The sequence below is a fragment of the Myxocyprinus asiaticus genome, chromosome 40, assembly GCF_019703515.2.
Source record: "Myxocyprinus asiaticus isolate MX2 ecotype Aquarium Trade chromosome 40, UBuf_Myxa_2, whole genome shotgun sequence".
NCBI classification, from domain to species: Eukaryota; Metazoa; Chordata; class Actinopteri; order Cypriniformes; family Catostomidae; genus Myxocyprinus; species Myxocyprinus asiaticus.
The window spans coordinates 34,061,923-34,074,193 of NC_059383.1; the positions used below are offsets into that span (position 1 = coordinate 34,061,923).

Genomic DNA, 12,271 nt, shown 5'->3' on the forward strand with positions numbered 1-12,271 from the left:
TGATGGCCACCTGGCAAGGTGCTTGAGCTCAATGGTGCGCCATGTTCACGCCTCACCATGTTCCACTCATTAATTAGAGAATAGGAGGCAGACTCCAGGTTATTAGGCATCGTCAATGACACGAATGCAGAGTAATGTACTCCAATATCCCCATTCAGCTCTGGAAGAATGCAGTAGAGAGGACTGGTGTGTCTCAGCGGAGGCCGTTGAGCTTAGAGGTTAAATGGAATGTTCCGTTCTGATGAATGTCTAAGCACATTTAGTCAGAATGTCTCTTTCTCCGTACAAGCTTCATAATAGGCTTTGTTCTGAAAGGGACTGTGGGTTCCTGTAAAATCAAAGCTATAAGGAAATGTTCAGGATGTCTACTTTGAAGGCTTGCTCAAAATGAAATGTTGTGACACACTCAGAATGATAGTTCTGATAAACTCTGCCCCATTCTACACATATAATATTCTTCCTCTTAACTTAAGGGTAGGCTGTTTATATAGCAAAAATCTATTGCTTTCTCAAACTTTGTTCAAATTTAAAGGAATAGTTCAAAATGAAAACTCTCACACTTCACACCTATATGAGTTTGTTGGGCATCCCATTCCTAAACCATGGGCATTATTCCCTGTATTTTTTATGGTACATTATGGCAACATGAAAACAATCATACAGCCAGCAGAAAGTCACAAAGTGCGCAAATGTCAGAGAAACTTTAGGGCTTAAAATATTCAGCAGAACACATTTAAACCTCTTCAGAACATGTTCAAACCCCTAGAGGTCATGATTGTTGTTGATCTAGGACCTTAATCTAAAACCCCTTCTCCACTGGCTGTTTAAAGTCCTTAAACCTGTGAATAACATATTTACGATCAACTCCTCATTCACAGAAATCGTGTTCCATCCAAACATCTTTTCAAAGGACATGTAAGTCTCTAGACAGTATAGTCCGTGTTTGTTAGAAGTAGACGGTAGTCTTCTCTATATTCCACTGGATTCATTTCACTGTGACTGCCAGTAGACACATCATGGCCTTCGACTTTTGAAAATAAATGAGCAAAGGCCATTTCTTTCAGTGTGGGTTCCAAACATCAGACACAATCAGTCACAAGTTTACCCCCCTCCCCACGCAAAAATGAATCTCAGGTCTGGCACACTGAAGTCTGGCCATGTTTACCGCTACCGATGTAGTCGGTACATGGAGCGAGCAGTGTGTGATTGGATGTGCAAGGACACAACATGCCGGTAAACACTTACAGAAGTCTCAAGGGAGCTCTTGTCCTTACTGCGATTATGTGCACATTATTTCCTGTCGAAACCTGACTTGTTCATCCTCTGGAGCCCTTTTCTTTCTCAAGTGACATACAGTATACTGTAGTCCCTCTTATTTACTGCCTCAGTTAATAGCAGATCACATAGTGCTGAAACTCATGCTCAGCATTATTGTTTATATATATATATATATATATATATATATATATATATATATATATATATATATATATATATATATATATATATTTGATTGGATTTATTTGACAAATGTTTATAAAAATGTACAAGACTTATTATATTTACACCATCTTATACAATAAAAAAGGATATACAAACACAATAAGACCAAAGGCTGATTTCCATTGTAGTCCTCTAGTCCTCTGTTTATTAATTGCTTACCCCCAACATGTCTGCACTTTTGATTTTCTTAGACATTTATGGCCTCAAGTAAATACATAATGAATATATGAATTATAATGAAGTTATAAGTAGACTGTATTTAAATACTTAATACTGTTCTTAGCTACAAGATTATGTTCTGAATAACAGATCACATTATTCTTATTTTAATTTAAACCATCATTTATATGGCGCTCATTGCAAAATGATGAGTTTAACATTCTGTAGTGGTACTCTCCTTAAAAAAAACTGACTAGAAATGTCTGTCATGTTCGCATAAAGAAAATTCAGCCTAGTTTAGGACCAATAATATATATATATATATATATATATATATATATATATATATATATATATATATATATATATATATTTATATATATATATATGCAGTATATATACACACACACTACCGGTGAAAAGTTTTGAAACACTTGACTGAAATGTTTCTCATGATCTTAAAAATCTCTTTTGATCTGAAGGCGTATGCTTAAATGTTTGAAATTTGTTTTGTAGACAAAAATATAATTGTGCCACCATATTAATTTATTTCATTATTAAATTAAATTTAATAAAAAATAAAAAACAAGTTTTTGAAATTGATGACTTGGACCAAATAATAAAGAAAAGCAGCCAATAAGTGCCCAACATAGATGGGAACTCCTTCAATACTGTTTAAAAAGCATCCCAGGGTGATACCTCAAGAAGTTGGTTGAGAAAATGTCAAGAGTACATGTCTGCAAATTCTAGGCAAATGGTGACTACTTTGAAGATGCTAAAATATAACACAGTTTTGATTTATTTTGGATTTTGTTTAGTCACAACATAATTCCCATTGTTCCATTTATGTTATTCCATAGTTTTGATGACTTTACTATTATTCTAAAATGTGAATATATATATATATATATATATATATATATATATATATATAAATAATAATAATAATAATAGTAATAATAATTAGAATAAAGAATGAGTAAGTGTTTCAAAACTTTTGACCAGTAGTGACATTATTTTCATGAACTTATTCAAGGATTCAACATAAATGTCTTTTAAATCATAAATGACACAACAGTGTCTGACATTGGCAACAAAAAGCTGCCACTCACTGGATGTTTTTTTGCACAATTCAGAGTAAATTCTAGAGACTGTTGTGCATGAAAATCCCAGGAAATCAGCAGTTACAGAAATACTCAAACATGCCCATCTGGCACCAAGCCCAGGTGGTTTTAATGTTGTGGCTAATCGGTGTATGGTATTGTATAGTGAGCCTTGTATCGTACGATACAATATTTTTTTACACCCCTAATATGTATACTGTATATATATATATATATATATATACAGGTGCATCTCAATAAATTAGAATGTCGTGGAAAAGTTCATTTATTTCAGTAATTCAACTCAAATTGTGAAACTCGTGTATTAAATAAATTCAATGCACACAGACTGAAGTAGTTTAAGTCTTTGGTTCTTTTAATTGTGATGATTTTGGCTCACATTTAACAAAAACCCACCAATTCACTATCTCAAAAAAGTAGAATACATCATAAGACCAATAAAAAAAACATTTTTAGTGAATTGTTGGCCTTCTGGAAAGTATGTTCATTTACTGTATATGTACTCAATACTTGGTAGGGGCTCCTTTTGCTTTAATTACTGCCTCAATTTGGCGTGGCATGGAGGTGATCAGTTTGTGGCACTGCCGAGGTGGTATGGAAGCCCAGGTTTCTTTGACAGTGGCCTTCAGCTCATCTGCAATTTTTGGTCTCTTGTTTCTCATTTTCCTCTTGACAATACCCCATAGGTTCTCTATGGGGTTCAGGTCTGGTGAGTTTGCTGGCCAGTCAAGCACACCAACACCATGGTCATTTAACCAACTTATGGTGCTTTTGGCAGTGTGGGCAGGTGCCAAATCCCGCTGGAAAATGAAATCAGCATCTTTAAAAAGCTGGTCAGCAGAAGGAAGCATGAAGTGCTCCAAACTTTCTTGGTAAACGGGTGCAGTGACTTTGGTTTTCAAAAAACACAATGGACCAACACCAGCAGATGACATTGCACCCCAAATCATCACAGACTGTGTAAACTTAACACTGGACTTCAAGCAACTTGGGCTATGAGCTTCTCCACCCTTCCTCCAGACTCTAGGACCTTGGTTTCCAAATAAAATACAAAACTTGCTCTCATCTGAAAAGAGGACTTTGGACCACTGGGCAACAGTCCAGTTCTTCTTCTCCTTAGCCCAGGTAAGACGCCTCTGACGTTGTCTGTGGTTCAGGAGTGGCTTAACAAGAGGAATACGACAACTGTAGCCAAATTCCTTGACATGACTGTGTGTGGTGGCTCTTGATGCCTTGACCCCAGCCTCAGTCCATTCCTTGTGAAGTTCACCCAAATTCTTGAATCGATTTTGCTTGACAATCGTCATAAGGCTGTGGTTCTCTCGGTTGGTTGTTCATCTTTTTCTTCCACACTTTTTCCTTCCACTCAACTTTCTGTTAACATGCTTGGATACAGCACTCTGTGAACAGCCAGCTTCTTTAGCAATGAATGTTTGTGGCTTACCCTCCTTGTGAAGGGTGTCAATGATTGTCTTCTGGACAACTGTCAGATCAGCAGTCTTCCCCATGATTGTGTAGCCTAGTGAACCAAACTGAGAGACCATTTTGAAGGCTCAGGAAACCTTTGCAGGTGTTTTGAGTTGATTAGCTGATTGGCATATCACCATATTCTAATTTTTTGAGATAGTGAATTGGTGGGTTTTTGTTAAATGTGAGCCAGAATCATCACAATTAAAAGAACCAAAGACTTAAACTACTTCAGTCTGTGTGTATTGAATTTATTTAATACATGAGTTTCACAATTTGAGTTGAATTACTGAAATAAATGAACTTTTCCACGACATTCTAATTTATTGAGATGCACCTGTATATATATATATATATATATATATATATATATATATATATATATATTAGGGCTGTCAATTATTTAAAATTTTGAATCAGTTTAATTACATAATATGCCAATTGATTAATCGAATTAATCACATATCAATATTTGCCTCAAAAGGACCCTAAATAAAAATAATTTAATAAATCTTGATTTAAAGGGCTAATTGTAAATAATTGCATAAAAAAAAATTATAAATACAATATAAAGAATAAATCTAATAATTCAGATAAATAAATAAATAAACATTACATTATTGTGGCAGAAGAGTAAAGCATTTTTTTTTTTAGACGATATAAAAAGTGGATTTAGGCTATGTTTTTTTATTTCTATGTCCACTGCAATCCATTTTTCAATTGAATTCGTTAGTCTGTCCAAGGTAAACTAATTATAAGGGCTTTTATAAGGACCCATCTATGTCTTACTTTAATCACATCATAAACAGCATAGTTTGAAATGTAAAAATACGTCTTGAGACCCCTACATTTGGAGGGAGATCTGTCCAGCTCTGTTTGAACACAAGAATGAATGCGGGTATAACCAACAAATCTTTATGAATAAATAATTAAAAATAGTTTATATTCTGCTTCTAACACTATGGGGAGCTTGACAGTAAAATTGTATATGTCTCATAACAGCTGAGTCCTAAAACTGTGTTTTCACCTTGAATAGTAAAGACTTTAATGAATGCGTCCTACCCGATTCACTCTTGAGGTTATGGCTGGGTGATTGATAGCATATCGCTTTATGCCATCATCAAATGTAACAACAAAGTTCTGCTCAGCTATTTTGTACAAAAGGGCTGTGCTAGAAGAAGTTCTCTGAAAAATCGATACATCCCCCATTTACGATAGAGGCAAAATAGTGAATTAGGTAGAAGGACTTAACAGACCTAAATCAATTTGGCACACTGAAGTCAAGTTAAATTGAAATTAAGAAATCCTAATAACCATCGCCCATAGCTAATCACCCTTGCAAGCACTCTTTACAAGCGTTAGCAGATCAATCATTTGATTTTTGTCATCGTTAGTTTATGGAAGAGAGCATTGATCTCACAGAAACCCACTAATAAAGGACCACTATTGCCACGATCAGTGATCCTTTCTTGATATTTTGATGTATCTTTTGTAGGCCATTAACATAGAGACTTAGTTAAGTTTAGTTTAGGAGACAATAAAAATAAAATAAATAATAATTTGAGAAGAGACACAATTACGCCCATGTCCGCTACAACAACTAATGTATATGCAGGCCTAACAAGCATTTTACAACAAGTTTTGAACAAATTCTAATGTGCATTTTGTTAGTTATAAGAGTTTGTTGTGAGTTCCCTTCTTTTTCTAAAATTAAAAGCTACTTGTCAAACTTTGGATTTTAAAATCTATCCTTGTTCTTCAAACTATTCCGCTACATTAGCAGATAATTAGGTCACTAAAATATATAGACTACACAGAATTTACATGAAATATAAGTCAAGACACATAGAGAACTATTGGCTTCTGATATAGCCTACATGTTACACACTACATTCTTTTATTTATTGTAGTGGCCTACTATAACTCATTTTAATGCAATAAAACTTTGTGTGTCCCATTAAAACAGTATTATATCATGATAATAAGTCATACTATGAATGTGTAGTCCCTGTTATGGGATATGACTGTGATGTTTTAGTCTTAAAAAGTGTGTATTTGTTATATACAAAGTGAAAAATCTATGTGAATTGAGATTCTATGAGGTAAAGACCTCAGATGATGAATCCAACATCTCAACCAATCAGTCCTACCTAAAAGAAAGAGTGACTAGTTAACCCTTCCACCTTTTGTGATATTTTTGTTGCCCTCCTCTCATTGTTAAACATGTTTTATTTACACTTTTAGTGCTAAACTGCTATTCTATCAACTCAGCCCCAGCTAAATATTGACCTTCTACTGGTTTTGCGCCCAAACAGGGAAGAAGAACTCGCTCCTGCTCCAGAAATTCCAGAAGGATCTGAATGCTGGCGTGTTCAACACACAGGAGAACGAGCTGCTGAAGCAGATAATCCGACAGGACCGGGAGATGGTGATGATGGTAGATCGGAAGCAGTCGGTCACAGGGATGAATTCCACGCCGATGTCTGGAAACTCCATCATTAACTCTCCCGCCCAGCTACCGTTCACTACAGCAGCTGCTATTCTTGGTAACCAATTACAGCAACAGGCCGCCCCATTGAGCTACAGCACCTCTGCAACTATCACCCCATCCAGCCGCGTGCCGCCCTCCCAAGGCGTCACATTTTCGGTGGCAAGCATATCGCACGGGAACCTCAGCACCACTTCCCCGAATCACCCTACTTCCTTGCAGCAGCCGCCTTCGGCGATCATGTCCCCATGCTCTTTTACCACATCCGTATGCAGTCCCCCGGTTCAGACCCCTATAGCTAGCCGAACTTTCCAGTACGGATCACCGACAGCTTCACAACTGTCCCTTGTACAGCAACCTTTACCCCAGCAATCCTTGCCTGCTTCCATACCCCAACAACAGCAGCAACAACAGCCACAACAATCACAAGGGGTATCCCCTCAAAGGAGCGAGGTTCACAAGAGCACACATGCGCTCCAGTCAGGCAGCCTGAGCCGGGACATACGCCATCTCTCTGCCTCACAGCCTTCACTCCCTCACGAGACCTCAATGGCTGCCCGGGCACACCCCACATCGGGCGAAACGCTCGCGTCTATTCCGCCACCTATGGGATCCACGGCAGGTGTCCAGGCACCGGGTTCTGCACTGCAAAGCGGAATCCGCACCAACGTTCCACAGAGGGTTGCCCTTTTCCGACAGATGTCATCGGGAGCGTTACCGCCAGTGCGCACAGCGCCTTCTAGTGGCCAGTACAGGGATTCCTCTGGCTCCAGGAGAGAGTCATCAGTCTCAAGCTGTACAGAGACGGAACAAGACAAAATGCGATTCGCATCGAATTTATGATTCCGTTTTACTTTTTTTCCTGTTATTTAAAAAAAAAAATACTTTGATTTTTATGGAGATACAAAAAATGGGGGGAAAGACTCAAGTATTTTTTTTCTTTCTCCAACTTCCTCTGAAAAAAATAACTTCATTGCTATCCTGTACAGAATTTCCTTGTACTATATTTTAGACACACTTCCCTTTCAACTTAAGAATGTATATTAAACAAATATATATGTGCAAATCCAACTAGAATATTTGACGTTGACCATATTGGAAAAACTCTAGTATAAACACAAGTCTTCCTTTCTAATATACGTGACTATAATGTGTCTGAACATGTTCTATTTTGTTCATTTTTCTTATGGTTCGGATTTATCGTTTTTGGTACAGGAATGCAATGTGTCTGGGAATGATGTTTTTGAATTTTGTTTTCTCTTTGTTGCGTTATGAAGACAACAAAAGTCCAGCATTCAGCAGCTTTTGTAATCACTGTGGAAAATGTTTGCGCAGTCGGACCTGGTATATACTGAGTTGTTTTAAAAGCACATCTATAAATCTTACTTGTTGGGAAAACAAATATCGGAAAATGCTTGGAGCACCAAATCCAGGTGTCTGCAATTCGTTGTGTTGTGCAGTAATTGTGTCGTGTTTCAAGACAGCAATTGTGCATTAAAGGGAATAAATTAGAGATAAATCTCTTTTTTTTTTTTTTTTTTTTTTTTTTTTTATTATTATTATATTTTATTTTAAAGAAGGTTGCATGGTGGAGTCGGGTGGTTTTATTTTCTATATCTAATTTCAGAACATGGTGGACATGATGGACAACAATGTTTTCAAAGAATGAAATGTCACTTAAAGGCTGTACATTAACAATATTTATAAGACTAAAGATTATCACCATTATGCAATAGACTGTGATATAAATATTAACTATATGTGTGTTGTACATAGTTTTGTAGATCTAGTATTTACAAAGTAATATGTGGTGCATTCTCAAACATGGCAATGTTTCTCAAACAATGTCTTATCTCTGTCAGCAGCCTGGGTATAATCCTATATACAGTTTATGCATATATATATATATATATATATATATATATATATATATATTATTCAAATGGTAATATGTGACTACAAACATCAGAAACGATCGTTAGAGATAAGAAAACCTTAATGCAAATAGTAGCCTTACACTGTACTTAGGACTGGGGACAATATCTATATTTAAAAATATAATTAACGTAAGAGAAGCTTGTCAAATACAAAGGTAAAAAAGATTACAGTGGCAAGACACCATGTTGGCGGGGTGGGGTAAGGCATCATCTGCGAAGCTTAATGCATTTCACCAATGTTACATAATCATTTATGTTTCTAATCCCTAAACAGGAATTAAATGCATTTAATTGATCATTTCCTGGTCACTGCAGCTCATTTTTGCTGGCATAACACAAGGACGCCAACGGCTGTGTGCGTTCAGAGAAAAGCAAATCCTCCTGTGATTGATAGATGCTTGATTTGAAAAAAGTTTAATTTTAATAGTATTCTCATGAATCAGTATTAATGGCTATTCACACGAGAATCAATATTACGCCAGCTCTGTACAATAGTTTGTAATATTACATACGTGTACTGTTCTGCATTTTAAATGGTTATTGTTTTTAATACTGTGAAGAAACATTCTAACTTAATCTTTATTTTCAATGTAATACTCCAGCTTTACCTTGCAATTTGCTTCTAGTTTAAATAAGTATGTCAACCTTAAAGCTGAAGTGTGTAATTTTTCAGTATTTGTTCCTATCCCAGTGCAATATATTAAGAAACAGCTATAAGCCATTTGTAGGTTGCTTCCCACAAAAAGTGCAAATACTGTGGCACTTACAAAACATTGCTCAAACTTTTGTGACCAACGACTTGAGTTTGAGGGTGGACTATCTGTTTGTCCAACCAATGGCAGAAGGGGGGAGTGTTCAGAAAACCTATTTTAAAACAGTTATTATTTTTGAAATTCTGTTTGGAGACATTTAGAGTGCAGAAATTACACTCTTCAGCTTTAAAGTCAAAGGCATGCAACTAAAATGATTGTACTGCACACATTGTAAGTACATAAATGGCCAGCAGACATTATTCCTTCAGGCATTTTCTTCAAGAGTCATTATGTGTTTTCTAAATCCAATTAGATATTTAAAAGACATTAAAAAAACAAAAACAGAAGCTACTTTGCATTAAGGTTACTATCTCGTCCGTATTTGTCATTTGCATTCGTGGCTTGAGACTTTGTATCATGTCAGCCACGCAACACTGTGGTAAAATGGAGTTTGCAAGGGGTAAATTGTAGCTTTGACTATTTTTTTTACTCCTATGTCTGGTTTTAATTTATTCATATTCAACAGTTAGTTACAGTCCTTTAATCTGATGGGAAAATTGGCATTCCAAGAGTGCGACAAGCAACGGTTGATCCTACTTTGGCTTCACTTGGAACTATTTTCATTAGTGGAGCAAAAATAGACAATATCTGGCCATATTTTGTCTAAAATGTAAGATACACAATATCAACTTCTGCTTTCTAAAACTGAAAAGCAATATCGCATTCGCAATTGTGTTATTGTACTGAATATCAGCACGAATGTGATTACCTATAGCCGAATAACAGCCATGCTAATATTCAAAACAAAAGCGCTCTTGCTCATGTGATATTTCTACCAATGTTATAGAATAGGCTTTAGACCGAACCTATGCAAAGTCTCATAGCCCCTTGCACAGTTTTTAAATTAACAATACTCCAGAAGCCCACTTGTGTCAGTACTGTACTAGTGCAATTCCCATACAGCCGTCCATAAACGCATGCATTGTCACAAATACTTAAAAAGTAAAACTATTTAAAAATGTTGACGTTTAAATGTATTGTGAGATTGTTTTATTTATTTTTTTGTTTGTCTGTTTGTTTCTTGTCTGCCTAGATGTTATTTGTGCATATCAGAAACACTGACTTTTTACGAAAAGGACATTCTTAAGTATTTGTGCCTAAACTATTGCCATGCTACATCCTGTTCATTTTATGAGCGTGCGTGCGCACACATGTAAGTAGACAAGTGTATACATGTATATCCAATGTTTTCAAAGAACAAAAGCAATGGAAATGGCCAAACGTATCAGAGTTTTAATAAAAAACAGAATCACACTTTGCTAGCTGCACTGTACGGCAAAGCATCTGTGATAACATTCTAGTGAAAAAGTATATATATATATATATATATATATATATATATATATATATATATATATATATTAGAGGTCGACCGATAGTGTATTTTGCTGATACGATAACTAAGGTGGTGGGAAAGGCCGATAACCGATTAATCGGATGATAGTTTTTAAAATTGATTGATAGAATGTCAAAAAAAAAAAAATTATTATTCTTTCCTTACTATCATGGGCACAGACAAAGAGTCCTTAATGAATAAAATCACAGATACAGTTTATTGTTCAACCAAAATCCCCAAAATGACCAGAAAAAGATTTGGTTCACAACACGGGACTTTTAAGTATAAACAAGCCCAAAAAACCCTAGGGACTCTTATTTAGAAATGACGAAATGAAGAAAAAACTAACTGCAACTATCGGCATATAATTTTGCCGATAACGATAGTTCCAAAATGCAACTATCGGCACTGATTTATATTCATATATATATATATATATATATATATATATATACAACTCTGGAAAAAATTAAGAGACCACTGCAAAATTATCATTTTCTCTGGATTTACTATTTATAGGTATGTGTTTGAGTAAAGAGTTCAGAAATCAATATTTGGTGGAATAACCATGATTTTCAGTCACAGCTTTCATGCATCTTGGCATGCTCTACCAGTCTTTCACATTGCAGTTGGGTGACTTTATGCCACTCCTGGCACAAAAATTCAAAGAGCTCAGCTTTGTTTGATGGCTTGTGGCCAACCATCTTCCTTTTGATCACATTCCAGAGGTTTTAAATGGGGTTCAGTGATGATCTGGGGTTGCTTCAGCAAGGCTGGAATCGGGCAGATTCGTCTTTGTGAAGGATGCATGAATCAAGCCACGAACAGGGTTGAAAACCTCTGGAGTGTGATCAAGAGGAAAATGATGGCCACAAGCCATCAAACAATGCTGAGCTGCTTGAATTTTTGCACCAGGAGTGGCATAAAGTCACCCAGTAGCAATGTGAAAGACTGGTAGAGCATGCCAAGACGCATGAAAGCTGTGATTGAAAATCAGGGTTATTCCACTAAATATTGATTTCTGAACTCTTCCTAAGTTAAAACATTAGTATTGTGTTTTTTAAAAATGAATATGAACTTGTTTTCTTTGCATTATTCGAGGTCTGAAAACACTGCATCTTTTTGTTATTTTGGCCAGTTGTCATTTTCTGCAAATAAATGATCTAAATGACAATATTTTTTATTTGGAATTTGGGTGAAATGTTGTCAGTAGTTTATTGAATGAAACAAAAATGTTCATTTTACTCAAACACATACCTATAAATAGTAAATCCAGAGAAACTGATAATTTTGCAGTGCTCTCTTAATTTTTTCCAGAGCTGTATATATATTCACATTTATCAAACAAGCAGTATCGGCAGAAATTATGATAGATCTGGAATTGATTAATGTGTGCAAAATTCTGCAGAAAGGTTCTAAATGACTTTACAGTCACTGATGTTCAG

The 12,271-nt window shown here is 35.7% G+C and overlaps 1 protein-coding gene across 2 annotated transcripts in view; it reads left to right on the forward strand.

Moving 5' to 3' along the window:
* The window catches only part of LOC127430769 (potassium/sodium hyperpolarization-activated cyclic nucleotide-gated channel 1-like), a 150,688-nt gene extending 139,382 nt beyond the window's left edge, over nt 1-11,306 (forward strand). Inside the window, exon 8 of one of the 2 annotated variants that reach the window (XM_051680815.1) lies at nt 6,569-11,306. In XM_051680815.1, the coding sequence (XP_051536775.1) occupies nt 6,569-7,584 (1,016 nt within the window). In that variant the 3' untranslated portion in view covers nt 7,585-11,306. The remainder of the gene's footprint in view (nt 1-6,568) is intronic. The other variant, XM_051680816.1, reaches the window with a different exon arrangement.
* The last annotated feature ends 965 nt before the right edge of the window (nt 11,307-12,271 follow it).